Source organism: Rhinopithecus roxellana, chromosome 6 (assembly GCF_007565055.1).
Source record: "Rhinopithecus roxellana isolate Shanxi Qingling chromosome 6, ASM756505v1, whole genome shotgun sequence".
Lineage (NCBI taxonomy): Eukaryota > Metazoa > Chordata > Mammalia > Primates > Cercopithecidae > Rhinopithecus > Rhinopithecus roxellana.
In genome coordinates, this window is record NC_044554.1 from 48,788,386 (window position 1) to 48,812,006 (window position 23,621).

General features: G+C 51.6%; 2 protein-coding genes across 3 annotated transcripts in view; one reads left to right on the forward strand and one right to left on the reverse strand.

Annotated features, from left to right (window-relative positions):
- CYTH3 (cytohesin 3) overlaps nucleotides 1-19,764 on the forward strand; it is a 113,878-nt gene extending 94,114 nt beyond the window's left edge. The window contains exons 5-14 of one of the 2 annotated variants that reach the window (XM_030932228.1): nucleotides 3,322-3,440; nucleotides 7,646-7,726; nucleotides 10,155-10,267; nucleotides 10,487-10,635; nucleotides 10,820-10,931; nucleotides 15,720-15,796; nucleotides 15,913-15,984; nucleotides 16,101-16,255; nucleotides 16,510-16,604; nucleotides 18,179-19,764. In XM_030932228.1, coding sequence (XP_030788088.1) covers nucleotides 3,322-3,440; nucleotides 7,646-7,726; nucleotides 10,155-10,267; nucleotides 10,487-10,635; nucleotides 10,820-10,931; nucleotides 15,720-15,796; nucleotides 15,913-15,984; nucleotides 16,101-16,255; nucleotides 16,510-16,582 — 951 coding nt within the window. In that variant the 3' untranslated portion in view covers nucleotides 16,583-16,604; nucleotides 18,179-19,764. Of the gene's footprint in view, nucleotides 1-3,321; nucleotides 3,441-7,645; nucleotides 7,727-10,154; nucleotides 10,268-10,486; nucleotides 10,636-10,819; nucleotides 10,932-15,719; nucleotides 15,797-15,912; nucleotides 15,985-16,100; nucleotides 16,256-16,509 lie in introns of both variants that reach the window. The other variant, XM_030932227.1, reaches the window with a different exon arrangement.
- Nucleotides 19,765-19,971: 207 nt separating this feature from the next.
- USP42 (ubiquitin specific peptidase 42) overlaps nucleotides 19,972-23,621 on the reverse strand; it is a 57,688-nt gene continuing 54,038 nt past the window's right edge. The window contains exons 17-18 of the mRNA XM_030932182.1: nucleotides 21,983-22,026; nucleotides 19,972-20,969 (exon numbers count right to left, since the gene is read on the reverse strand). Of these exons, the coding sequence (XP_030788042.1) occupies nucleotides 22,019-22,026 (8 nt within the window). The 3' untranslated portion in view covers nucleotides 19,972-20,969; nucleotides 21,983-22,018. The remainder of the gene's footprint in view (nucleotides 20,970-21,982; nucleotides 22,027-23,621) is intronic.

Consider the following 23,621-nt stretch of genomic DNA (forward strand, 5'->3'; position numbering starts at 1 on the left):
GTAATTGGAGTATGACACCTCAAAACAAGAAATGATTACACAGGATCAAAAAGGAAAGAAACAAGCAAAACTTTTTAAGTCAAAGTGAGAAATTTAGTCCAAATTTATGTCAGTATATAAGTAGCAAGGGGGAAAGGAAGGAGGGAAGTAACAGCTAAGGTTTTCTAGATGTTGATAGATAAAAATAAGTTTAAATACTTGTCAAAATTTTAAGAGTAATCACTAAAGAGAAATAGGATTTTAAAATTATTAACAAACATCAAAGAAAGTTTGATCAATTCAACACAAGGCTGGAAAGGCATGTGAAATAGAAAGCACCAAATAAGGGGTCAGGAGGAAGTGCTAACCAATCAGTGCTCACTGTAGATTTGATTGGGCTAAATTAATGACAAGACAGACACTTGGATATTAATTTAAATAAGTAAAATCCAGCTTCAGATTGAGACCTGCACCTAGAAGAGAAACAAAAAAAGATAAGAGTTAGGTGTAGTGGGTCACATGGTGCCACTGCCCCCATTTCTGCTGTTTGACTTTCTAAATGGTATTCTAAAATATTAAAAATTTCCAATAATGTGAGAACATTCACTTTCTTCTATGAGTATTTACCTAGTGTATTAGTGTTCTAGGGCTGCCATGACAAATGACCACAAACTGGGTGGTTTAAAACCAGAGAAATCTATTCTTGCTCAGTTCAGGCGGCCAGAAGTCCAAGATCCGGGGAGTGGGCAGGATTGCTGCTTAGACTCTGAGGGAGAATTCCTTCCCGCCTCGCTCCTGGCGGCTGCCGCCCTCCTGCTCTCCGCAGCTGGGGGTGCCTCACTGTGGTCTCGGCCTCCATTGTCTTGTGGCCTTCTCTGTACCTTCTCCTCTCTGTCTCATAGGACAAGTGTGATTGGATGCAGAGCTCTGTGTCCTCCTCCTCTGCTTGTCTCTTTGTCACCTCCCAAATAGCATTCTCCAAGAAATGTCCTAGTTTTTTGTGTGTTCTGAATTTTAGGGCAGGTCTTGAGCTTCCAGAGGAATTAATGGAAGCCTCATGCCCAGGCCCATTCAGTTCCCTGGGCTTCAGCTGACAGTGGCAGGGGCCTTCACCATGTAAGGTCAGGCCCCCAGCCTTGCATCCCCAGAGATAACAGGACAACTAGTGATCCCTGAGGGTGTCCTGCCTCCCTCCCACCTGCAGCTGATGGCCTCACCTGGCTTCTCCACCTGCCTCACTTGTTTTCCTCACTTAGAGCCAATAGCAAAGCCCTAGCACTGTCTTCTGCCCCAGGCTCTGTTTTCAGGGAACTTGGGCTACATTAGGCCTCTCGAAGGAGCAGACCTGTGTTGCTACAGTGTGCGTGTGTGCGTCTTGTAATTTAGATGGTGCCCCTGTGGGTGTACCCACTTAAACTCCTACCAGATATGAAAATTGATTTAGGATTGTTAGACTCGCTAATGTTTTTGGAGAATAACAAATCATGGTACACAAATTCTAAATGTACAGCTTGAAGAATCTTTATAAATTAATATACTCACATAACTGTAACCCAGAACAAGCCACAGTTGCAGAATATTACAGGGCACCTTGCTGCTGCCTCATCTTAGGGAATTCACTCCCCAAGGTAGCCAGTCCTTAATCACCATAAGTTAGTTTTGCCTTTTTCTTTTTTTTTTTTTTTTTTTGAGACGGAGTCTTGCTCTGTCGCCCAGGCTGGAGTGCAGTGGCCGGATCTCAGCTCACTGCAAGCTCTGCCTCCCGGGTTGACGCCATTCTCCTGCCTCAGCCTCCCGAGTAGCTGGGACTACAGGCGCCCGCTACCTCGCCCAGCTAGTTTTTTGTATTTTTTTAGTAGAGACGGGGTTTCACCGTGTTAGCCAGGATGGTCTCGATCTCCTGACCTCGTGATCCACCCGCCTCGGCCTCCCAAAGTGCTGGGATTACAGGCTTGAGCCACCGTGCCCGGCCAATTTTGCCTTTTTCAAACCTTCTATGAATGGAATTGAAATCCTCTTCCATGTCGTCTTTTGCTCCATATGATGTCTGTGAGATTCGTTCTTGTGAGTGTTCATTCCATTTCATGGCTGTAGAGTCTTCCATCGTGTGATTATGCCAGAATGTATTGATTGGTTCTCTTATTGACTGTTTTCAGTTTTTGGAAATAAGGCTGCTGTAGACGTTCGTGTGTGTAAAAGAAATAGAAAATCTTCTGGATGGACTGTGAGGGTATGAGGCAGCCCTGGTCTTGGGTACTGACAGTCTTAGCTGGATAGAGCCTCTCTGAATTTGTGAAAATGGGCTCCTGGCAAATTGATTTCTGAATTCCCTATTCCCTTACCAACCTTGCCAACACATATTTTGAAACTGGCTGCAAAGCTATGTTAGAGGTAAAAATTTCTCTTATAGGTTCCTGGGACTTCTCATGAGACAGTGCTCAGCTGATTCAGGCCAGGGGCGCCTATTGCCTTTTGAGATTGTCAGCTGTGCTGCAGCCCTCAGAGTGGGCATAAGCTTTGACTGGACAAGCTTGGTGGCACAGCATGTCAGTTAATATGTTTTTGATATCAGGTAACAGAAAATCCAACAAAATGTATCTTACACAGTGGAGGTTTGTCTTCTCACGCAGCTGTGTAGCAATGGGTGGCTCCCAAGTGACAAGAAGGTGGTCCCTGTGCCCATCTCAGGGTTTCCCATGTGAGATGGCCACTGTGGCTCTGGTCATCACATCCGTGTTCAAGGCAGAAAGGAGGAGGAAGAGCAGTGCTGGCTCATGGGCCCCTTTTTACCAGGAAATCAAAAACTTTCTCTCCAGGCTTGTCTTTCTGTCTGGCCAGATCTGGTCACAGGTCATTTCTAGTGCTAAAGGCAGCCAAGAAACTGCCTCTGTAGTGAAGGGGGTGGCAGGGAGTGGGGACTGGCACCACCCGCTCACTGCCTCCCTGGGACTGGGGCCAGGTTGGCCAACTGGCAGTGGCCACCACCCACAAAGTGTCCCTCGCAGACACAGAATAAACCATCTTCCTAAGCTTGGAAAATCTAATATTATTGCTACTCTTGCCTTTATAATTTCTAATAACCACCTGTAATGGTTTGTTCAATAACCCATTTGTTTGTCTTTTAACTTGTTTAACTGCCAGGAGGAATGAATGTGCATTTCTTTGATGGACAAAATGTAGTATGGAGTTGGGAAAATCAGATTGTGCAGTTGTATGGGTGTCTCTGGTATTATTTTTGCTGTGTCCATACCAGTAAAATCATGACACTAAGTGTATTTCTGTCTTTGAAAAACGAGTTTGAGTGACACTCCTAACCGGTGCTTCCTTTCTAATGCTCTCCAGGGAATTCAGTTTCTAATAGAAAATGACCTGCTGCAGAGTTCCCCAGAAGACGTCGCCCAGTTCCTTTATAAAGGAGAAGGCCTAAATAAGACCGTCATTGGGGACTACCTGGGCGAAAGGTGAGTTTGAGGAGGATGCACGGCCCTACCTGGGGCCACTCAGCCCTGCAGCTTGACCTAGGTCACACTCCACTTTCGGGGCCGTCACAGCCTAAAGGCATGATATAGCCACAGGCTGTGGGCATCCACGTGCCCATCTCAATACCAGGTGGGCCCAGTGCAATCAGTTCTTCTCTCGTGTCCGTGGGAGGAGAGAGGCCTTAGAGTATTCTGGGATCCTGGGACTCCTCTGGAATCCTGTTTCTCAGGGAACCATGACAGAATTGACAATACGGCTGCCCCTTTCTCCTTAGGTTGGAAAGCATCTTAATCGTCTTCTGTTTTACCCAGAAATACGCCAGGTTTCTCAGTGGTTTTCTTTCTCGTGTTACTTGCAGAGTGAATAAAGGTGAAAGGTGAATTTTTTTCATGGAAAGCAGCAGGACAGATTTACTTTCTGACTGCTACTGGCTTAGCAGAGGTTAGGGCAGGAATGCTGAGGCAGCACATGCCCTGAGTATGCCAAAACAGACTTTTGTCAAACACCAGAAGAAAGTATTTTTAAACAAAAGCCTAAAGTCAGGAGGTTTCGATTTTTAGCTTTTTTTTAAAAAAAAAATACTTGATTGAAAGTGGAAAGTGGAAAACTCATTCTCTGAGGCCAGCACTACCTGATACCCAACCAAAGACACCGTTAGAAAATGGCAGACCATATCCTTATGACTGTAATCTCTAGTCAGCAATATGTAGAAAGGATTCTGTACCAAGGGGACTTACCCCATGAATGCAAGGTTAGTTCAACATATAAGTCAATTAAATAAGTCAAATAAATAGTCATCTCTACTAAAAACACAAAAAGTTAGTCAGGCATGGTGGCGGGCACTTAGAGTCCCAGCTACTCTGGAGGTTGAGGCAGGAGAATGATGTGAACCTGGGAGGCAGAGCTTGCAGTGAGCCGAGATTGTGCCACTGCGCTCTGGCCTGGCTGACAAAGTGACACTCTGGCCAAAAAAACAACAAAAAAAAACCTCAATTGTATTTCTATACAATAGCAATACAATGACTTATAAATGATATGAATGATATACCATATCATTCAAATAAAGGACAAAACCCACATGATCTTCTCAACAAATATAGGAAAAGCATTTGACAGAACTCAAAATTCCTTCACAATAAAAACACTTAGAAAGCTAAGACAGGCAGGGAACTTGTTCAACATGATGGAGGGTACCTATAAAAAACCCCACAACTTAACGGTGAAAGAGTGACTGCTTTCTCCCTAAGATCAAGAACAAGACAAGGATGTCTGCTCTCAGCACTGCTGTTCAGCCCAGTGCTGGCACGTCTTGTCAGGGCAGTTAGACAAGAAAATAAAGACATCCAAATTGAAAAGGAAGAAATTAAATTCTATTTGCAGATGATGCAATCATGTATATAGAAAATCTTAAGGAATAATTAAAAACTATTAGAAGTAATACATTCAGTAAGGTTGCATGATATACAATTAATATACAAAACTCAATTGGCCAGGCGTGGTGGCTCACACCTGTAATCCCAGCACTTTGGGAGGCTGAGGCAGGCGGATCACAAGGTCAGGAGATCGAGACCATCCTGGCTAACATGGTGAAACTTCATCTCTACTAAAAACACAAAAAGTTAGTCAGGCATGGTGGCGGGCACTTAGAGTCCCAGCTACTCTGGAGGTTGAGGCAGGAGAATGATGTGAACCTGGGAGGCAGAGCTTGCAGTGAGCCGAGATTGTGCCACTGCGCTCTGGCCTGGCTGACAAAGTGACACTCTGGCCAAAAAAACAACAACAAAAAAACTCAATTGTATTTCTATACAATAGCAATGAGTAAACTGAAAACAGCTCCATTTATAATAGCATTAGAAGGAATAAGATACTTAGGATAAATTTCACAAAAAAGCCACATTTTTACTCTAAAAACCACAAAACATTGTTGAAAAAGAATGAGAAGACCTAAATGGAAAAGCATCCATGTTCGTGGATTGGAGGGCTTACTATTGCTAAGATGCCATTTCCAACATTGATTTACAGATTTATTGTACTTCTTATTGAAATCCCAGCTGACTTCTTTGCAGAAGTTGCACTCCTAAAATTACTATGGAAAATTCAAGGGACCCAAAATCACCACAGCAGTCTTAAAAAAAAACAAAGTTGCAGAACTCACGTTTATTTCCTGATTACAAAATAAAGTGGCCAGGCACAGTGGCTCACGCCTATAATCCCAGCACTTTGGGAGGCTGAGGCGGGCAGATCACCTGAGGTCAGGAGTTCAAGATCAGCCTGGCCAACATGGTGAAACCTCATCTTTACAAAAATACAAAAATTAGCCAGGCATGATGGCAGGTGCCTGTAATCCCAGCCACTCGGGAGGCTGAGGCAGGAGAATCACTTGAACCTAGGAGGCAGAGGTTGCAGTGAGTCAAAATCATGTTGTTGCACTCCAGCTTGGGTGACAACTGTCTCAAGTGAGACTCTGTCTCAAAAAAAAAAAAAAAAGGACTAAAGTGTATATATAATCAAGACGTTGTAAGACTGGCATAAGGATACACATATATAAATGATGGAATAGCATTGAGAATCCAGAAATAAACCCTCACATTAGTGTCAAATAATTTTTCAACCAGGTACCAAGACAGTTTCAGTAGGGGAAAGAATAGCTTTTTCAACAAATGGTACTGGGATAACTGGAAATGCACATGCAAAAGAATGACATTAGACACCTTACTGATACAAAAGTTAAAATGGATCAAAGACCTAAATGTAAGAAGTAAAACTGATAAAACACTTAGAAGAAAATATGGGGCAAATCTCTGTGATCTCAAATTAGGCTAGGATTTCTTAAATGTGACACCAAAAGCACAAATAACAAAAGACAAAGGTAGGTAGACTCTACTTCATCAGAATATTGTGCTTCAGAAGACATCGAGAAAGTGAAGGCTGGCCAGGCATGGTGGTGTTTACAGCTAATCACCAGATATAGATTCCTTAGTTCCTTGCCCACTCCCACTGCTTCACTTGACTAGTCTTAAAAAAAAAAAAAAAAAGGTAAAAAGACAACCCACAGGCCATCCTGGGTAACATAGTGAGCCCTGCCTCTACAAAAAAATACAAATAAATCAGTATGACTTGCGAATATCTTCATGTATTTGTCTTTATATAATCTAGATATAAGTCCTCAGGGCTGGTAATCAGTCCTTATAATCTGCTGAGGACTTATATCTAGATTATATAAATAACTCTTCCAAATAAGAGTAAAAATAACAAAAATTACTCAGTTATCAAATGGCAAAGGATCTGAATAGACATTTCTGCAAAGAAGATATACAAGTGGCAAATAAGCACAGGAAAAAATGCTCAATTGATCATCAAGGAGATGCAGATTGAAACCACAGTGAGATACCATTTCACACCCATCAGGCTGGCTGTAATGAAAAAGACATGTAACAAATGCCAGCAAGGCTGCAGGGAGTCAAACCCTTATTGCTGATAAGATATAAAATCATGCGGCCTAGCACGGTGGCTCATGCCTGTAATCCCAGCACTTTGGGAGGCCGAGGTGGGTGGATCACCTGAGGTCAGGAGTTCGAGACCAGCCTGACCAACGTGGAGAAACCCTGTCTCTACTAAAAATACAAAAGTTAGCCGGGTGTGGTGGCACATAACCTGTAATCCCAGCTACTCAGGAGGTTGAGGCAGGAGAGTTGCTTGGAATCCAGGAGGCAGAGATTTTGGTGAGCCGAGATTGCGCCATTGCACTCCAGTCTGGGCAGCAAGAGTGAAATTCTGGCTCAAAAAAAAAAAAAAAAAAAGTATATAAAACAATGCTTTGGAAATCAGTCTGGCAGTTCCTCAAAATGTAAAACATAAACTTTAACATGGAACCCAGTAATTTCACTCTTAGGTATTTACTCAATAGAAATAAAAATGTGGCCAGGTGTGGTGGCTCATGCCTGTAATCCCAGTATTTTGGGAGGCCGAGGGAGGTGTGGGAGGACTGCTTGAGCCTAGGAGTTCCAGACCAGCCTGGGTAATATAGCGAGCCCTGCCTCTGCAAAAAATACAAATGTTTTAGAAAAGTATGGCCATGCAAAAACTTGTGCTTGAATGTTCATAGCCACATTATTCATAAGCCATATCTTTTAAAATAATTGGGATAATGTACATTAGGTTTGAAGCTTACTTATTTTTTTCCCAGGGATGAATTTAATATTAAAGTTCTTCAAGCTTTTGTTGAACTCCATGAGTTTGCTGATCTCAACCTTGTACAAGCCTTAAGGTAAGTATGATCATTTGCTGGGTGTAGAGTGGATGGGGCAGGCCAGAGGACCGCTGCCTGGGCAGCAGTGGCCATGAATTGACTCTAGGTAACTTGGTGCCACGCGAGTCTCACAGATGCTGGCTCCTGTTCCGAATGATCCAGCTAATGCCGTGTGACATACAGCAGCCCTAGACAGGAACTGGGGCACACGCTTAAGATAAGGGCCACGTTTTCCTCACTGTGGCCACTGGTGCTCCTTCCATTCCGTTTCCTTCTATTTTTAATGCTGTTTGGCAGTAGTTTGAGTGCCTTCTTCCCAAGCTCTGTATGGCTTGGTGCTACATGGGGTTACTTCCTTCCAGATTTGACCTGAGTTTCAAGCACCAAACGCATGAATACCTGAGTGTGCCAGAGAGGATGTAGTCTTCTCGCCATTTTGGTGTCTGGGACACACTCCCTGGATGCCCCTTGAGCTGCCCTTCCTGCACGTTTTCTTCCTCCTGCTCTGCAAGCAGGAAATTGTCTCACCTCCTTCCTTGGTGCCCCAGCTGTTCTCTTCTGGGCCTTCATCTGTTCTGGGCCTTCTGTTCTGGGCCTTGACCCTGAGCCAGTACTCAGCAGCATCCGGGGGAGAGGAGGCAGGGCCTCTGGTGGGAGCCACCTCAGCCGGCCTTTAGGCTGAGAAAATCAGGCCGCATCTTGTCATGTTCTCAGACCTTCTGCTTCATACCTTGTTCTCTTTTATGTGGCCTGTTTCCTCATGGCCTTACCTCAGCTGCAGACTGCAGCATTGGCAGCATTTCTGTGGGACCCTCGTGATGTTGTGCTCATAGTGCAGCCTGGAGCTGAACAGTGCGCTGAGAGTTAGCAACATCTGAGAATCCTGCTGCTGCAGTTCAGGCTTATCATATTCCGTTTCTGGAAGCTGTACATCCAGAGAAGGGTGCAGGCCTGGCGAGTCTGGGAGGGGCATCTGACACGGCCCTTGCTGCTGTGACTCCATTTCTTTCAGTCCATCAGTCTCTGGCCACAGCCAGAGAGGTTCCTATTAATTCCCACAGCAGTGGGAGCCTGGCATAGCCCAGTAGAGGGCCTGATGAAGGCACAGGGTGGACGGGAATGCAGGCAGGTCCTGTGGCCTGAGGAGCTGCCCTGAGAATGTTAGCTTTTGTCCTGAAGGACACAGCAAGCCTGTGTGGGGCAGAGGTGTGCGGGCTGACTCGAGACTCTTTGCTGCCGTGGGGTGGGCAGGGAGGCCATGGTAGTGGGCTGGTGGGCAGGTGCATGCTTTGCTGGTGAACGTGGGAAAGACAGAGAGTGAGGGGTGGAGGGGGTGAGAGTGGAGGAGGGGCGGTTGTGTTGAGTCTGAAGGCTGCTGGTGCAGGCCTGGTGGAGAAGATGGGGCCTGGTAGAGAGTGGGGCCAGACATGGCTGGAATCCCGGGAGGAGAGAGCAGAAGAAGGACCTTGGGGAGCTGCCCTGTGTGAGGGACATGCAGAGGAAGAGGACCCCCGGGGGGGCCAGGCTGCATCCTCCCCCGATGGCTGGTGGGATCAGTATTTTTAAAAGCCCAGAGACTTAATTGGAGCCTTGAGGTCTAACTTGGTCCTGATCCTTCTGCTAAATCCATGGCAGCATCAGACATTGCTGAATAGCTGGTGCGGGAGGCCACAGCTGGCTTTGGGGACTGCAGCCCCTGCCCCTGGGGCTCACATCTGGGCAACCAGACAGTGGATAAGGCAGACAGGTAGCAGAGACAGTGCCATGCAGCCGCAGCCAGCCAAGGAAAGCAAGGAAGGGAAGCGGTAGGAGGTGGGTGGGGGGACTGGGCTGGGGGTTGCAATTACAGGCAGGGCAGCCAGGGAGACCTCAGCCAGAGGGGATGTCTGAGGGTGGGAGTGTCTGCTGGGCCTGGTCTCTGAGGCAGGCGTGTGTCTCCCCAGCAAGGCAGCAGCAGCTTCTGGCCGCAGTGCCCAGTGCTGTAGGTGGGGCTTTGGACACCGTCCTGTGGACTATGGCTCTGCCTTATGTGTGGGAGTTCTGAGAGGAGGACGTGGTCTTGTTGATGCTGTGAGGACTGGCCGGTGGAAGCTCGGGACATGCAGGGCTCTGGTGATCACCTGGCAGCAGCAGGAGATGGTGGCAATGGGGACAGAGAAGTGCTGGGATTCTGGATATTTACTTTTTAGGCAGAGACAACCGGCCTCGCTGCTCAATCGGTTGTAGTTACGAAAAGATGAGCCATCAGTAAGTGTGTCTTGAGTTATGGAACGGAAGGAGACTGTCCTGGGTTTTCTCCTTTCTATCTCTGCACCCCCAAGCCCCTGCCAGGGCTGTACCCCAGCTCGGGAGGAAAGCGTCCTTTCTGAGCGGGGCAGAAGCCGCCCTTGGATTTGAGGCGGTGTTGGTTCTGCTGCGGCTGCCCATGGCTTTGGTGTCTCCACAGGCAGTTCTTATGGAGCTTCAGGCTGCCGGGGGAGGCGCAGAAGATTGATCGCATGATGGAGGCTTTTGCTTCTCGCTACTGCCTGTGCAACCCTGGGGTCTTCCAGTCCACAGGTCAGTGTAGAGCTCACAGCCTGGCCCCTCGCCAGGCACAGCCTCCAGCTCTGGAGGGGGCGGTCCCGGCAAAGCCCAGCGTGTGTTGCTGGGGACCTGCCTTCCCTGAGCGAGGACGACCTGTGGGCCGGGCACCTCTTGCAGGCGGGCCCCCAGCACGCAGGGTCCCACTGTCCACTGGAGGTTCTGGCTGAGCCCAGCACCCCGGACTCGTTGCAGACACATGCTACGTGCTGTCATTCGCCATCATCATGCTCAACACCAGCCTGCACAACCACAACGTGCGTGACAAGCCCACGGCAGAACGGTTCATCGCCATGAACCGCGGCATCAACGAGGGCGGGGACCTCCCTGAGGAGCTGCTGAGGGTGAGCTCCCCAGCCCGCGGCCGCTGCTGTCTGCAGGATCTCTTCGCTGTGAGCGGCCGCAGCGCCTGTGACTCCAGACGCGCCTCCCGAGTCTCCTTGCCGCCCTGGTGCTGCTGCGCTTTCCGCGCGGCCGGCCGCTGGCCTCTGAGTTTCTGAACTGGCTGCTGTTCTTTCCTCCTTGCAGAATTTGTATGAGAGCATTAAGAACGAGCCATTTAAGATCCCGGAGGACGACGGGAACGACCTGACGCACACCTTCTTCAACCCCGACCGCGAGGGCTGGCTCCTGAAGCTGGGTGAGCCGCCTGCCCACGGGACCCGGGCGTAACCCCTCGGCCCACGGCAGCAGCCCCTCGGGTTCCTCCCAAGCTCGTCATAGGAATGTAGGAACGCCCCCACCACAGGCAGAGACGTTAAAAAGAAATGCAGTTAAGCCAGAGCCCGCTCTCGGTAGCCGCATGGCCCACGGCTGCTTCTCTGAGCCGGGGCATCAGAGGCATGTCCGCGGCAGAGAGGAACGCCCAGGCTGCACGGCCCGTCCCAGAACACTGCTGAGTTAGCATCCAGATCCAGCCAGGGCAGCGTCCCGCACGAGAAGCGAGCGCGTTATCTCCACAGAACCTGTGTGCCTCTCTCTCGGTTTGGTGTGGCTGTGATTTCTGACGCGTGGTTTAAATGTGCCTTCTTGTTGTTTTCCTTCTGCCTGTGGCTCCCACCTTTCTGTTCTGTGACGGGCTGTCCCTGCTTGTCCTGCTTTAGGAGGTAGGTACCCAGTGGCTTCCCGCCCCCCAGCGGCTCATTCCTCTCGGTCTCCCCACGTTGGTCTGTGTGAGCTCCGCTGTGTGGCTGCCATTCATCCGACCCATCTGTGGACTTGCGGGGCCGCGCCGTGCTCGGTGCGGAGAACGCTCCACCCACCCCAGGGGCGGGGCTGAGAGAGGCCGGGACCTGGAGCACACGGGGATGCTGTGTGGGAGCCGGCTTGCCCCCACCCCGTGTCTCTAGGGGTCTGCAGCAGTAGAGAAGCAGCCAGCCAGCCCTGTCCCTGCGGCATCACCCTCCACCCCATACTAACCCAGCAGCGCATGGAGGGATTTCGGGAGCTCTCTAAAGGCCCCTGGAGCAATTGAGGGCACTCCCGTGCAGTTTTCGAAATGCTGAGGGGGTGTTTTGCCTGTGGGGCGGGGATGGTTGCCCTGTGCCCACAGTGAAGCCTTCCAGATGCGATGGCTGGCTTCACGCAAGCCCTTCTGAGAGCAGGTGGCCACCGGGCAGCACATAAGACCTGGAGTGGAGTGTCCTGGTGATTTAAAAACAATTTATCAGCCAGGTGCAGTGGCTCATGTGTGTAATCCTACTGCTTTGGGAGGCTGAGGCGGGAGGATTGCTTAGGCCAGGAGCTTGAGACCAGCCTGGACAGTATAGTGAAACCCCGTCTTTACAAAAAAAAAATAAAAATCAGCCTGGCACGATGGTGTGTGCCCGTAGTCCCAGCTACTAGGGAGGCTGAGGCAGGAGGATCGCCTGAGCCCAGGAGGTTGAGGCTCCAATGAGCCATGACTGTGCCACAGCACTCCAGCCTGGGCGACAGAGGGAGACCTTGTCTCAAAAATAAATAAATAAATAAATAAATAAATAAATAAATAAATAAATAAAATAAAAATTATCAAGGAAGGATGAGACACACTGTGACAGGCACAGGCTTCCTCAGCTAGTGGAAGGGGTGTAAGTCCCACAGGTCTGCTGTTCCCATTAGGGTCTTCGACCTTGGCCATTGCTCTTTGACTTTTTTCTGGCTATGCCGAGGTTTAGAGGAGTTCTAGTTATTTGCCTGAAAACCTAGCACCATGGTCTTGGGCTTGGGTGCCTGAGAGACCAGATTCAGATCACTTCGTGTGAGGGTTCTAGAGTGAGGGCAGGGGGGATGTAACCGGAAACACCAGCAGGCACTCTGGGGCCGGGATAAGTGGGACGTTCGTTTGATTAGATGCCTCCCTTCTGGTTCCTGCATTGCCTACCAGTGTCCCCTCGAGGGACAGTGACGCCGTCAGCCTGCCTGGCAGTTAATGTGGACTGTGCCACCAGGGAATGGTTGGCTCTAGAGATGTAAATGCGTGAATGAAATGAAGGCACAGCAGAGCTCATGTTATCTAACCTGTTTTCTGGTTGGGCAGATAAACAGGCCACAAAATGAGTGCACACAGCGCTCACGGGAACCAAGAGCTGGCTGGGCGCCGGGTGCCAAGCGCGGGGGCCCTGGAGGGGCTGGTGCAGCTGGCATGGCCTCAGTGTGGTGGGCGGCCTGGTGAGCGGCTGCCGCTCTCGGCTGCTGGCTTCCTTGTCCTCTCCCACCCAGGCACCCTGTGTGTCTACTGTGTTCTCAGAAGCAGAGTTCGAGACCAAAGGCTGGCGAGCCAGGGCCCTGGCTGGAGGCAGACGAGATGGGTGCAGGATCTAGAATGTGCTTCCAGGCGTGCGCTGAGCGGGGAGCGCGACCTGACGTGGCTGTATTCTTACTGTAGATTGGCTTTTAGAGCAGGTCGTCTTAAAAAGGCCAGGATGCTTTGCCAGAGCTTAGGAGCCCTGCTGTGTACACAGGCGTGGCTTACGATTGTTGGTAACTTAAGACTTTGAGTCTTGAATCAATTACCACAAAAAAAAAAAAAAAATCACAGGAGGTGGTCCAATCCGAGCTATCATGCAGAAAGTGTGTGCACGTGCTGTGAGTGTTCGTGCGTGTGGATCTATGTGCGCACCTGCCTGCTAACGGCAATAAAAATAGAAACTTGCAGAGAGAAAGTGGCTCCCGTCTGCAGGTTCCAGAAGCCAGGCTCTTGTCTGCAGGCGAGAATGCTGTGTGGTGTGGCCAGAAGCAAGCACGAGCAGAGCCTGCTGGGCTCTGAGACCAAGCTCACCACCCACTACCCTGGGCCTGCAGTCCTGGTCTGCAACAATCCCCTGGCCCTGACGACTGGACAGGGATGGGGCTGTCCGTGGAGGGTGTGAGCAGGGGACCTGAGGGTGGAGCTGAGAGGCAGCCTGGCAGACCCCGCCCAGGCAGACCCCTCCCAGGCGGGGGCCGGGTGGGCAGGCTAGTGGAACATACAGGCCCTTCGCTGTCCACCATGCCAGGAGCATGGAGGAACAGAGCAGGTGCTGGACAGAAGCACACTGGGGCTCCTGGATGAGCTCCCCAAGAACTGGAGACTCAGATAGCTGGGCAGGGAGAAAGGCCACAGCTGGGGAGCCAGGAAGGGCGCCCCCTGCAGCCGCCCAAGGAGTTGGGTCTAAAGCCGAGTGCAGTGGGACCCTTTGTGGGGGCATCAGGCCAGGAGGGGCACAATTGCCACACGCTTTTGAAAAGATGCTGCTGGCTGCTGTTTGGGGGCTGGCAGCTGGCACCAGTGCAGCTGGAGCGGGGCCTGCTCTGGAGTCTCTGGAGGGAAGCAGAGGCGACTGTGACAGCGACCGATGTCAGGGTAGTGGAGTTGCTGTCAGCTGATTGTGCCACAGCAGCTTGAGCTGGAGCAAGTGCCTGGAAGGAATCAGCACTGTCCCCCTGTCCCCAGGGTCTCAGGGACATAAAATGCCTCTCCCTGCTCACTGGAAGACTGTGGGACAAGGCGGGGTTGCCCCCAGGGTCTCCTGCCCTCCTCTGTGGACTTAGGCCTCCCTGGTGTGCTGCAATGGAGGTGGGGAAGGTGAAGGCCGAGGGCTTGCACGGAGCATCGAGCCCGTGGTGACAGGGACACGAGGGCAACAAGGACTTTGGGCCTTGCTGGGGCCTGGCTGGGTCTTCAGGGGACCAGTGAGGCGGCCCCACACAGTTGGGGCAGCGGGTTCCAGTGACGGAGCAGCTTGCAGGGGTTGGGGAGTGGAAGCCCCGCCAGCTCAGGAGAGTTGTTGGGGGCAGGGTTTGAGGGCTGGGGAGATGCAGGAGGAAGCTTGGGGGGGCACATTTGCCCAGACCAGGGTCTAGACAGACCCTTTATTTAACAGGTGGCCTGGTGGGACACTGATGAGACTGGGGCCTGTTGGGAGGGGAGGAACAGCTGGAGACTGGGCTCTTGTCCCAGGCTGGCGGTGGCAACCACATTGCAGGCTGCCTTAGGCATCAATGGAGGATGGCAGTGCTGAGTGAGGCAGGGGCCGGAGGATCCCAGAGGGGCTGCGGAGACCCCTTCCAGCCTCAAGTACGGCTGAGCCAGGCTTCCTGCCACCTGCAGCTGGTTCCTCCTCACCCAGGGTCTCTGCACACCAGGCCCCGAAAGGGAAACCTTTCGGGTCATCCGCAGAGCCCTTCTCACAGCATCTTGCCGCCAGGCCTCAGCGCCCGTGCTGGCCCCCACACAGGGAGGCCTCAGGGCCGCTCCCCTGCCAGCCTGGCACGGAGAAAGCTGGGTGAGCTCCGTGGCGCTGGGGAGGCGTGGGGCAGAGCGGCCTAGTACCCCAGGGAGCACTGAGTTCATTGCCCCGAGCGTGCGTTTCTTTGAATTATTTAAAAAACAAACACAGGCAAGGCTAGCAGCTGAAGTCAGTTTGTGTCTGCTCAGTGTTTAAGGATCAGAGATGTCCTTCCCTTAGTGAGAGGAGGGCAGGTACAGGTAGGGTACGCACGTGCGCTGCAGATCTTGTTACTGAATTAATTCAGTCTCACGATTCCCTGGGCCCAGGGGTGATTGAGTTTGGGGGATCCCAGGGCTGCCCAACGGCCTCTGTAATGTGACAGCCACCTGACATGGTGGGTCAGGCCCTGGACAGAGCCAGGCGAGCCGTCCTGACTTCATCACGCTGCCATCTCATGTGGGGAAATGACGCCATCCATCCCACTAACTCCCAGGAAGCGAATTGGAGTGCGGTCTTGTCATCAAGGGGCCCCTCGGTGCTGTGGCGGGGCACCGGTGTGGGCGGGGTGGGTGCATGCGGGGCCCCACAGTGGGAACGCCGGAGGGCACCTAAACCCGAGCCTGGCGCCTGGTGGCCTTTCTGAAAATGCAGTGGTCTGTGCAGGTCCAGGGCCCCTCTTGGACCCGCGGGCTCCCCGTGCACGGAGCACAGCCTCACGGGGCCCCTTCTGCTTCCAGGAGGACGCGTGAAGACCTGGAAGCGCAGGTGGTTCATCCTGACTGACAACTGCCTCTATTACTTTGAATACACAACAGTAAGTAAGGCTGGGCCTCCTGGCCGCCTCCCAGCAGTCACGGAGCTGCTCTGGGGCCAAGGGACCCCCAGGCTGGTGGCCCACAGTGAGCCCCGCCGTGTACTTCTCTCTTGTAGGATAAGGAGCCCAGGGGAATCATCCCGTTGGAAAACCTCAGCATCAGGGAGGTGGAGGACCCCCGGAAACCCGTAAGCTCCCTCCTGAACCTTCTCTCCTGCCAGCCCCCTGGGAGCCATCCTCACTGCCTGCAGGGAACCTGGCCCCCAGCCCCTGTGATGGTCTCCCCTCTCTTTTTCTCCACCAGAACTGTTTTGAGCTCTACAATCCCAGCCACAAAGGGCAGGTCATCAAGGCCTGTAAGACGGAGGCGGACGGCCGCGTGGTAGAGGGGAACCACGTGGTGTACCGGATCTCAGCCCCAAGCCCGGAGGAGAAGGAGGAGTGGATGAAATCCATCAAGTGAGCGGGGCTTCGGGGGCGGGGCCAGGCCTGTCTTCTCATGCTGGTTGAAGGGCGGAGGATGGTCTGGAACGTGGATGCTTCCATGTGCAAGAGTGGACCCTCTGCCTCCAGAAACCCGAGGGCCGGGCTGCCAAAGCTGATGCTCAGATCTGAGCCTGCGGTCCTGTCTGAGGAGCCTCTGGGGCTGGTGGGGAAGGGAAGGTCTGTGTGTCACCCACGACCTAACCTGCATGTTTTCCTTCTTTCACCAGAGCCAGTATCAGCAGGGATCCCTTCTATGACATGTTGGCAACGAGGAAACGAAGGATTGCCAATAAAAAATAGATTTCCTGGCTAAAAGACCCAGGTAAAAGACCCAACCCCAGCAGAAAGGCACCGCGGGCCGCCCCTCCGCGGAAGGCGTGGCAGGGAGGCGGTCGCCCTGTGGTGCAAGCTGCTTCTCCAGAGTGTACCGTGGCCCAGATGGCATCCCCGAGGCCTCGTGCCGTGGCTGGGGTCCTGGGAGGTGGTCGCCCTGCAGTGCAAGCTGCTGCTTCAGAGCGTACTGTGGCCCAGACTGATCCTCGAGGCCTTGTGCCGTGGCTGGGGTCATGGTCGGCTGCGCGTGTCCAGAAGCATTTCCTTCCTGCGACCGTCCCCGGCGGCCCTGGGGGGAGAAGCCAGGACAGCAGTTTCCACTCTCTCCACAGCAGACACGGGACGGATTCCACAGATGGGAGCCTCATTCGTACCATGCCAAACGCGTTCACTCGGGGCAGTGTTAACCGTTCTAGAAAGCCACTGTTTTATAGCAAAACAGGAAAGGAAAAGCTACCAGTTTTTTATTCAGAATTTTTTCTCAGATATATAGGATTATAGCTTTTATATGCCTTTTTATATTCTGAAATTATAACAAAAGATACTTTCTAACAGTAGTATTTTTAGAATGGCAGCTATAAAGTTAACTCCTGGACACAAGTATATACTGTGCACTGAAAAAATATCCATCTAGACGCAGCACCCAAGGGGAGGGCTGGGGGCCACCGGCACGGGGGGCCACGTGCAGCCCTGCCCTGTCAGGCTGTCAAGCCAGCCCTGGGGGCAGCAGGTAGGCTCTGGACGGGCTCGGGGAGGGATGGCCATGGCACTTGGGGGCTCCAGGGTGACTCCCATGTGGCCTCCCTTCAACCCAGGCTTTTTGGCCCCACAGGTACTTTAAGCAAATCATTAAAATGATAACAGTTAATGTTTTGGGGTGTTTAGCCTGTAACTGCTAACTCCTAGGAAACAGCTTTTCTCTGGACACAGATGGCCCATATGCTGAATCACGTGAAACTGCTCATGTTTTGTTCAGACACACACACACGGCAGTGTTTCATACAGGTCAGCGGAGTCCATGTAGACCGGCTTTTGACCTACTCATCGCTATTTAAAATCTGTGGCAAAATGAACGCTTATTTTACAGACCTTGTAATTTGACCAGATTTCTTAATGAATAGACACAGAAGTAACCAGAAACAGCCTCACCCCATGTAGCATGCCATGTCCTGAGAGAGGTGCCCTCCCTACGAGGAGGGAAGAACAGCCTCTGGTGTGCAGAGGCCCGGCACGTAGGGTTTCTGGGGAGCTGAGAACCCCAGATAGATGCCGGTGGTGGAACTGGCGAAGCTCCACGCCCGCCTGGGAGGTCGTCAGGACTGCTGTGGATGTAAGGATAGCAGGTGCCTGGTGCTTCACTCAAGCAAGGGTGGATCTGGGCCCTACCTCCAGAGAGGGCACAGGGCTGGACGGGGGCATTGCGTGCTTGGGCCGACACAGGCCAGTGGCAGGCGCTGCTCTGTTGGGAGATTTGCATCCCCAGGACCCTGTTGCACACGGGGCTGTTGGGCTGGTGGCTGGCTTTTTCTCCACGGACTTCCTCTTCCCGCCCCACCTGCACAGGCACACCTTGAATCTGCACCCTCTGGAGGGCATCTGTACTCCCGCGCAAAATGCCCAGTCCAGAGACAAAATCTCAGACTGTGCACCTAGGCTTCCTTCTCAGCAGCAGAGACTGTTCCTTTGAGTTGCCTTGAAGTGGAGGCCGAGCGGCTGCGGACCCTCCGCCTCTCTGCGGCTGACCTTGATGTAGCTTTAAGTCACACTAGACTGCAGAGGGGTCCGAGGCCAGAAGCCCCCGTCCTGCATCAGACTTTCATTCCCAAGCTCTTAGGCTTTGTTACTGATACCTCAAATTGGAAATTTTAGTTTTGAGAAAGGCAAGTCAGCGTTCTTGAAACCTGGCTGGTAGATATGCAATTCTGGCCTCTAGTCTTCCATGAAAATAAATGCTGCCTGGACCCCCACCCAGACCACACACTGACGGCCGGCCCCGGCGGTGCCCACCCCTCAGGCTGGCCCCGCACCCAGGACTGGCCACAGCCAGCTTTGTCAGCATGTCGTGCTCAGACGAGCCGTTTCCTTCTGACCAACCCAGGTGTGACCTGGGGATCGGAGCTTTCTGTTTTGGGTGTTGGGAGCCGCGGCAGGAAGGAGTCTCCAGATCAAGCTCCTCCATTGCTGTCATCTGTGAATGAGCTTCACCGGGTGGTGGGCACCCGGGAGCCGCGCAGAGGCCGTGGTGCTGAGTTAGGCTCCAGGTACTTTGTGGTCAGAGTGTTACAGGAAATCGCCTAGCTCCAGGCTGTGTAATGACAGTATTAGCATAAAGGCCGTGTAGCCATCATGCCTGCTGAGCCTTGAGGCAGGCCTGGTCCAGGAAACTCTCTGGGTCATGACTGCGCAGGGCCAGCCGCCACCAGGACAGCCCTGAAGCAGGACATCTGTTTTTGTCCCTCACTCTGGGCAGGCCCTGTCACAATCACGATCATCCTCCTCCCCGCCCCGATGTCTGAGCACAGGGCTCGAATTGTTAGTCCCAACTCTGGCCAAAGACACTTTCTTCTAGAGACAGAGGCCAGGAGGCAGCGACAGGAGCCCGGTGGGGAGGCGGCGGCTGCCACAGCCCTTCCAGCCTGTCTTGCTGGGCCCTGGTTCACATTTGAGTTTAATTGGACTGGCCCTGGACCCAGATAAGCAGCAGTGTCTTTGGGGTTACAGAACATTTTGGGGCAGTTGAATGTGGTACCAAACTGAGTGAAACTAGGAGCTGTTTATAGATGGAGCAGCACTTAGTGCTTCATAGAAAGCAATGCCTACTTTTAAAGTTACAAATGCAGCTATCTACATAGGTGTGCTTTGCCGAGAAGTTAGGTCTGTGGTAGACCAGAAACTACAAATTGACTTTTTTTTCTTAGAAAATATTTCTATTTGCGGAAAATACAGTAATATGTAAATAATGTACATCTGTTGATTTCTGGAGTGTTTGTTATTCAATGTATATACTGCCATGGCTCGCATGAAGAAACAGCCTCTCTCTCTCGATATTTGGTTGTAAAGTGAACAGTAAGATTGGAGGGTAGATAGCTGTCAGTGCTCTTGCAAATACTGTGTTCACTAAATAAAAATCACATGTATTGTTAAAACAAGCCTGTCTGAGACTTAGTTCTTTCCAACAGCTATTGCTGGGTTCACAAACACCCCTCCAAGTTTCCTTTGCCCGTCCCAGGTGGGAAGGCCTGGCCGACGGTACTGACTTCAGCAGGAGCACTTGAAGGTTTTAAGAAAGTGAATTCAGATGACAGGAAGGAGTCTGGAAGCAAATGGGGAAAACAGCAGTAAAAAGACGCCAAGTGTGTGATTTGCTGCCATTTATATACTATAGAAATTTTACATGCTGTATATTTACAGTGGGGCAAGTGCTTTTTTAATCTTTAAAAAAACAAAGATCAAACTTTAAACATCTCTGAACAACACAAACTGTATAAACCATACAGATTATTCAGATACAAACTGTATTAAATACAGTTTTCCCCACTCCATCTCCTGATGCAGGACCAGTGAATTAATTATAAGTGTATCACAGTTTGATAGCATATCCATATTAAAAATAAAATCACAGTATGATTGTGTCTGTAACTAGAAACTCGAAGGGACCAAGCAGACAACGGAGACTCCAGTATCAGTGAAGACAAGAGACGCTGTATCAAAAAGTGTTGTGTAATAGAAACATACTGTCGGCTTTACAAATCATGTCTGGGTTATACATTCATAATGTAAATACTCATCATAACTGGGAAATTGGAACAGTTCCACAAAGTTCAGAAACAGAACTTGTCTATAAAATACATCTTCAAATCTTGAATACAACTAAAATAAGCAAATTAGTTTCTAGTATCAGACATTACAGAAAACAGACTGCTCTCCAAAGTCTAGGTGAGAGCTTGTGAAGTCTTTAAATTAAATATACACACTGTCAAGTTTGTACTTTTGACAATTCCATGGTCTCTCCCGGTTGGTCTTGCACCAGATATCTAACTTGGAGGAACATTACATGAAATACAAGTAATCGACCTGAGTCTGTAATTAAGCAGCATTTGAGATGTTCTATTCCAGGGCATTATTTCAATGGGATTTATATACACGGTATTTTACAATGGTCAGCAGTGGTAGAAAGTGTTCGTCCATTCGGAATAAGGGTAATTAAGAAAAGGTAAAAACTAAAAAAAAAGTTCTCCATGGTAAAATCTGTACAGTATTTACTAAAGAAGCACCACGCAGATTGGAACAGAGTTATTTTCTATCTTTATAATTTAAGCTGGGCTGGGGATGGCTTCTGTTGAACGCGTTGAATCTGAAAGACAAGAGGCGCCCGTTAGTGAGTTGGAGGCAGGCGGCGGCGGTGCGTAGAGCTTATTCCCGGACGCCCTGCCAGCTGCTCCAGAAGGCTGGGGAAGCTCTTCCTTGAGGAGGTCACTCTGCCTTCCTGGGTGGAAGTGAGGGAACTGGCGGTGCGAGCAGCTCAGCCAGGGAGGCGCCATCTGCTGGGCCCCGCCGCCGCCAGCCCCCAGCTGCCTCCTCCACCTCCGTCCTCACAGCCCCTTACTTGGGAAGTTTAGCTCCTTACATAGGATTGGGCCTCTCACTTGAGGACACATTGATAAAGCCTGTTAATTAATGGCCAGTTGATCCACAGACTCTTCACTTGGAAATTCATTTTAAATTTCTCTTACTGACTACATGTGACAGACACATTTGGACAAAGTTTCCTTTCAAGGGAAAAATGGTTCGCTGACCCCTTTAGGTCCACAAGGGTCAGGTATAAAACCAGTGACTCTCCCAGGACCCCTGTGTAAATTGACCCAACACAGCCCTGCAGCTCTGAGGTCCTGATCTGCCACTCGGCCACCTTCCCACGGTTTTGTACAGTGGGTGCTGGGTGGGTGCTGGCTCTGGCTCAGTGTGACCTCGGGGTGCAAATAGCAGCACAGGGGACGGGATGGGACGGGGGAGGGAGTGGGCACCGGGCCTCTCCCTTCCCAGATGTTTATCAAAGGCCCGTGGGCTCGGCTGCTGTGAGCCAGGTTGGCTTTTCCCAGTGAGGGGCAAGGGAACAGGGCAACTCCACCTGCGAGAGGGACGCGGGTCTTCCCGGCCAGTAATGCAAAGGTGACGAGGTGGAGGGTCTAGGTCTGTCCCCAAGCACGTGGCCTGTGTCTGGCCTGGCTGGGAACCTGCCGGGGCCTCTCCATGGCTCTGCCCACTCCTATGGGCCCAGCCCACAGGCAGAACCACAGAATTAAAACTCCTCTGCCTGAATCCCCTCAGCGCCACCACAAACAATGAAGAAACAGGAAAACAGCTTACCATAACTAGTGAGTTTTTTGTTTTGAGGCTGAGTTTTCAATCACCTAGAAAGCAAAGGTCAGGAAAGAGATTTTAATGATGGTTGCAAAATTGCCAGTGCCTCTGCTCTGCGTTGCGTCAAGTGGCTATGATCAGTCACTGCGGTTCCCTGTGAGTGCCTGAGGCCACTTCCCCTCAAGGTGAGCAGGGATGTCCCGGCACTCAGCTGCTGCTCCCAGGGTTTTACTGACATCAAAGGGTTTACGTGATGACTGAGACTGAGGGCTCCATCCAACCCACGCACACCCTGACATTAGGACAACAGATCTCAGGCCCAAGAACTGAACTGGGCAGAACAGAGCCAGAGGAGGAGTCTGAAAGAGAAAGGCAAGGAGCCGAAGTCCAGGGCAGAGGGGGGCCTGCAGGACCACAGGACGCTGGGTGAGGCGAGGCCGGGCAGCGGCCTTCTCGGGAGGACGAGAAAGGCTCCTCAGTCTGTGCTCGCAGCATAAGTGCCAGCTCCAAACCCTGTCATCGGTGCAGTGGGATGCGCACGGAAACGCAGGCCACCACACACACGCCTGACCACAGCACCCGAGGACGGGCACGGAAACGCAGGCCACCACACACACGCCTGACCACAGCACCCGAGACAGGACGCAAACAAGTTCACGTTCAACCTCCCTCCTGCTGGACCAGCTGCCTTGGGGACCATCACTGTCTCCCAGCAGCCCCGGCTGGGAGCCCACGATCCTGGGAGCCCGCACCACACGCAGAATGAGCCCATTCACTGCATCCTCGGGCACCAAGCAGCCCTCACGAATCCCCTTCCCCGACTCGCTGAAATGGGAAGGCAAAACCAATTCTGAAATGTCCAGAATGTCTACAACACAGACAGCAAAGACCTGCCGGCTCCCCGCCCTCGCCGACAGCGCTGGTGCCTGTCCTGGGCTCCGACTGTTTCCCCAGCACTCCACAGGCAAGTGTGCCCCACCGGGCTCGCCCCGCAGCCCCGGCTCTCTGTTACACACTAAGGACCACCTGCCCCTCAATCAACAATGCACGCTGGCTCTAGGCTGCTGGCAGGGACAGGCCTTCCCCAGCACACACAGCTCCACCTAACCCACGATACAGCTGAGAAGCAAAGGCCTCAGGGGCAGCCCTGATGATTCGTCACAAGTCCCTGGGAGGAGGGCATGCGCTTCATACGTGAATGCAAACAACCGGCATTCAGGTAAGGATGACCAACTTTTTCTGTGAGGGGGCAAATAATAAACACTCTCCGCTTGGCGAGCCACACAGTCCCTGCCCTGCTGCAGCCACTCGCCTCTGTCAGGCAGTGACAGCAAAGCCACCCGACAGCGTGCGAACGCGCCTGGCTGTACCCCGATCAAGCCACAGACACTGCGGTCTGAACTTCACATCATTTTCATGTGAAACGCATTGTTCTTCTTTGGGATTATTTCCAACCACTTAAAAAGGTTAAAACCATTCTTCACTCCAAGTTCATACAAAGCCAGGTGACCGGCCGAAGCTGGCCGCAGGGCTGCAGTTTGCCAACTTCTGCTCTAGGTCCACTGACTCGAGTGACATCCACTTCTAACAGGCTCACAGCTCCTCTCCAGGACCAGCGGTCACTGGACACCAACCAGAGAGGAAG